The sequence below is a fragment of the Plasmopara halstedii genome (assembly GCF_900000015.1).
Source record: "Plasmopara halstedii genome assembly, contig: Scaffold_2604, whole genome shotgun sequence".
Classification (NCBI taxonomy): Eukaryota; Oomycota; class Peronosporomycetes; order Peronosporales; family Peronosporaceae; genus Plasmopara; species Plasmopara halstedii.
The window spans coordinates 19127-23699 of record NW_020189511.1 but is presented as its reverse complement, the minus strand read 5'-3'; the positions used below and the strand labels follow the sequence as shown (position 1 = coordinate 23699).

Sequence of the window (4573 nt, the reverse complement as noted above, 5' to 3'; positions counted from 1 at the left end):
CTTCAATTTAATCGCTGATGGCGCCCGAACATCATCATGACGTTGAAATGGAATACATGAGATTATGGCAATACTTTGAATGATTGAATAAACATATGCTTTTTGCAATTGTGAACATCTGGATTTAAATATCCAGCACTTTGATTACGCTTATTATTTTATTGTATCATTTAAGAAATAAACCCATGAGATTGCCCGGTCTTTTCAGTAGTAGATTAGTATCATCACTTCTGCAATTATTTCGTCATCAATGCTTGTAATTAACTTGAATAGATCATACGGATCTTTCTTTATCGAAGCAGACCACACGTCGAAAACGGACCCGCGTAAATTACAATAGTATAGCGCTTTTCCTAATGGAACCTTGTTCGTTCTCAACATCTTTTCGAACTTTGGCACGAGAAACCACCTCTTTCCCTATTATGCTTTTCAGCATCTGATTTTTCGTGGCGTATAGATCAAGAAAATCAAAAAGATGCTCCAAAGTATGCTCCAGTATGCCAGCTTAGCTTCTTGGAGGTGAAAATTCATACAAGACAAACAGCCACTAAGCTCTTAATCAGCATGTTAATTCGCAAGTGACGCCGTGCAGATTGTTACATAAGCTCTCTGTTGCCCCCCTCGTATAGTTTGATTGTCTCCTTGCTTCTCGATTTCGTATGGAGCTGTATCAGGAGAATTTCATGGAAGTGTTCGTTTTAGGAGCATCGGAGTAGCAATTTACTTGTTTTATGTGCTGATTATTTTAATTGGCTTTAGTCGCATCAAAATTTAAATTTTCAAAGAAAGCGAAAGAGCCACTGTTTTGATCGAGATCGGAAGTGCGTCGCGACTGTGGCCTGGTAGTTGACTCACTCGGTAGGGTGAGCACTGATGCCACAGTATTGTCATATCAACCGAGAATAGCGGACAAAAGGGTACTATGTTTTTTCAGTACAACTGTGCTTTTCATTGCGGCGATTAGGCGCAAGTTCTGTTATGAACTCTAAGATTTGTCAAGCTCGATAGACTACTATTTCCACCATCATTTAAAGAAAGGAAGAGCAAGAAGTTTACAACTTGACGAATGGTGTGAATGATGCAGAATGCACGAATCGGATCATCTATCAAGTATCTTCATTTGTCTGAATTATTGAACGGACACATTCGCTCACGAGTACCATGGGAGGCTTAAGAAAAAAGCAAACGAAACATGTGCGCACATAAACGTCAAGTATTGTCACAGTTTGAATGTTATGCATTAGATAAAATTTCCTTTTAAAGCACCACACACAGATTTGTTGTTTACATTATCGTTAGTACCCCTAGACTTTCTTAATGTTTGGAACGGGTACGTTCCGTACGTACCCGTACATTAACTTGGTCTTTAAGGGGGTCTAGGGGTACTCTAGATGTCATTTTATGCACAGGTTGAGCAGACGATGTAACATAATCAATGCAGTCCGTCCTTTTATTCTCTCTCTCTATATATATAAAAGTATAGGAACTCGGAACCCGAGCACCAACGGAAGATGTCAATGTAACCACAGCCCTTCTAGTTATTAAAATTTGGTTCCGAAAATTGTTCATCAAATAATTGCAATTCACTATTAAATTAAAGCACCACAGCAGCTCTAGTAAGTACAGCATCATTTTGGAACCGGTTCGGAACTCGGTTTTGGAACTCCGACTTAACTATTATTATTCCGAACTAGGCACTTAACGGAGCATTTTAGGACTTCGTTTGTCTCTCCCAGGTATTGAAGAGAAAATTGATCACAGGAATCAGCAAACTGAGCATGAACGATCTGAACCCTCAGAAACCGCGTGAATCGATACACTTCGTCCAACGTGTGTCCCATGGGAACGAAGTTGACAACGACCATCCGGTCGACGTTGAACTGTTGTCTGTACCCATCTGCTTGTTTTGCGGCGGCTTCGATCTCGGATTCCCGTAATTGATTTGACTTCAGCTCGTATGCGACTCGGACCCCATTGGCGATGAGAATATCGGCTCTCCTTCGACTGCCTGGAGTTTTTACTTCAGCATAAATACCCCTCGTCAGTGCTCCCTTCTTCAAGATATCCCGAATTGTCGAATACAGCTCGTGATGAAATGCCACTCACTCGGTGCTTGTCGATTCCTCACAAGATGATTCGAAATGGTTTTGGGGTACACTTGTCCAAGCGCAACAGACAAGAGCAGCACGGGGTCATCGGTATTAGCAGCTTGATGAATTTCCCGCTCTGGGAGGGCTTCGACACAAACTCGACACATCATCTCAGATACAATGGCCAATCCACCACTGCTTCTTGGACCACAATCCCCATTCTCAGTAATGGGTCAACGAGTCGCCTTTGCTGATCGCCCCTGACTGCAATGCCGCAGTACCCCTCGACAGTGCTAGCCGTCAAACTCCCATTGTCTTCAAGTATGTATTTGAGCGCCTCCCACTCCAACTCAGTCAAGCTGCGCAGATCGCCTTGTATGCGGTAATAGGTGTTGTTGTACTGCGTCAAATACCCGGAAAATGCACCCATTTGGAACCACGGTTCCCATTCACGCCACTCCAGAGTCCACTTGTCTTTGTCAACCGTAAATCGAATCAATGATCCAAATACACCGGGCGCTCCACTGGAATACTTCATAATTCCACATTGAAGCGACTGAGGAAACGAATAGCGTGGATCAATAAGCTTGAAAAACGCACTCATTTGTTCCACTGAAAATGGCGCCATCTTGATCATGTTACCAACGTTGAAAGGGCTTGTCTTGTCGTTTTCACGAAAGATTTCGTGATGGTGCACCAATTCATGACTTCCGATCCCAAGGAAACCACGGAAATACGATGCTGCTTTCCACTTTCGAAGTGCAAGCAGGAACTTGATAGCCAACTCTTTGTTGGAAAAGAGATGATCCATTTCATCCACAATCAGGCACAACTGCTTCCGGTCTTGAGTAGCGCAATCCTCCACCAACTGCTTAAACGAATCGTAATCGCAGCCCGCATTTCGATTATCAATGCACCTCCCCAATCGATTCCAGAACGTTCCCTCTGCAGCCACATCCGATTCATGCATTTAAAAAAAAACGCACTTGACATCCGCAACACTGTAATCACTGGCAATCCAGTCCATGATGCGATACGAAATTGTTGTTTTTCCAAATTGACGAGGACCGTACAACAGGAACAAAGGGTGGCCGATGACCTCTTTTCTTGATAGGCCTTCCTTGATCTGTCGAAAAGCGTCTATTGTATCAAACGGAACGGCGCACTCATCCTGATGCAATGGTCCTGCAAATGCAATCCGGTTTCCCTCCAATCTTTGCTTCTTCTTCGGTGGTTCAACCGCAACTTCTGGGAGTTCCACCAGCACGTGAATCTCCTTGCGACCAGGCTGAAAGTTCTTCCCAAAGCAATCTTCGTCGAGAATCCACGACGAAAGCATCTCTTCATACTCGGTGCTGATGCCACCTCGCAAGAAGCCTTTCACCGTGTGGTCGTGCTTCATCCACGTGGCTTCCCCCTTCTTCCGCGCCAAGTAGAGCGTCAACCTGGCTGGGTAAACCTCAACGCAGTTGCTCACGACTCTGTATGTACTTGCGATCTTCTCCTGCAGCGCGCTCACTTTCGCATTGCTCGCTATCTTCACGGGAAACACAGCCCCTTCGCCGTATACCGCGCACTCCAACTCGACCTCTGCCATCTTCGTGCGGAAAGTTCTCACGCAACACACCGCACAGTTTTAGCCAATCACATAACTCCAAAATATCTAGTCCAGACTGATGCGTCCATAATACTTCACCGTGAGGCATATGAAGGGTAGTTCCTTTGCCAGATTCATATGCTTTCACAAGCTTTTTGTAGGTCTCGGGCCCAAAATAGTGAGCATGACCAGCATTGAGCTGTGCATGCGTTAATCGAACAGGTTTTCCATGCAGAACCTTTAAGGCCTGCGCGTGGCTAAGGTTGACACGGAACTCTTTATACATCTTTAGCAGATTTCACAGAAATCGCGTTATCTGTGATAACTTATATAGAAGCGCAGAATAAAAAATGTCAAAGCTTAAATCCAAAAACCAAAATATAGATGATCGTTCATTTATGAAAAGCGGTGCTTGAGTGCATGTGCACGAATATGCTGTATGTAACTGCCGGTAAGTGCTTCTTCGGCGCTGAAATAATTCCCATTTTAGGGTGCTTCGTTGGGAAGCGTGGCCTTTGAGCGGATCCCGCTAAGGGCAAAGCCACTGTGGACTGACCGGATCCAAAGAGTCAAAAGGCCTTGCGCAAGTGGCTTGGCCTCGCCAACTACACAAGTGTAGCGCGAATTATGCGGAATTGGCACAGCCATTGTCGAATATCTTTAGAAAGGATACAGAATGGTGTTGGGACACCGAGCATCAGGGGCTTTTGACAAGGTCTAAGACAGCCTCCTTCATACTCCAATACTGGCGTTGCCAGCGTCGGACTTTGCCGTAGGGTGTGCACTGCTACAAGCAGACTCTGAGGGCGAGATCGTGTGATTACGTCGAATCTTGCCATTTTAAGGCTGCGGAGACAAACTGCCTAGTCCACGAACAAGAAATTAT

At 44.8% G+C, this 4573-nt stretch overlaps 2 protein-coding genes across 2 annotated transcripts; one reads left to right on the top strand and one right to left on the bottom strand.

The window, feature by feature from the left end:
- Positions 1-356: 356 nt before the first annotated feature.
- PHALS_04347 (uncharacterized protein) lies at positions 357-716 on the top strand (the record flags this gene model as incomplete). The annotated part of the gene is made up of 3 exons (XM_024718447.1): positions 357-366; positions 434-519; positions 630-716. The coding sequence occupies 3 exons, from the start codon at positions 357-359 to the stop codon at positions 714-716; spliced, it is 183 nt and encodes a 60-aa protein (XP_024583844.1).
- Positions 717-2256: 1540 nt separating this feature from the next.
- On the bottom strand, positions 2257-3973 carry PHALS_04346 (CRN-like protein; the record flags this gene model as incomplete). The annotated part of the gene is made up of 3 exons (XM_024718444.1): positions 2257-3035; positions 3102-3535; positions 3582-3973. The coding sequence occupies 3 exons, from the start codon at positions 3971-3973 to the stop codon at positions 2257-2259; spliced, it is 1605 nt and encodes a 534-aa protein (XP_024583843.1).
- Positions 3974-4573: the final 600 nt, after the last annotated feature.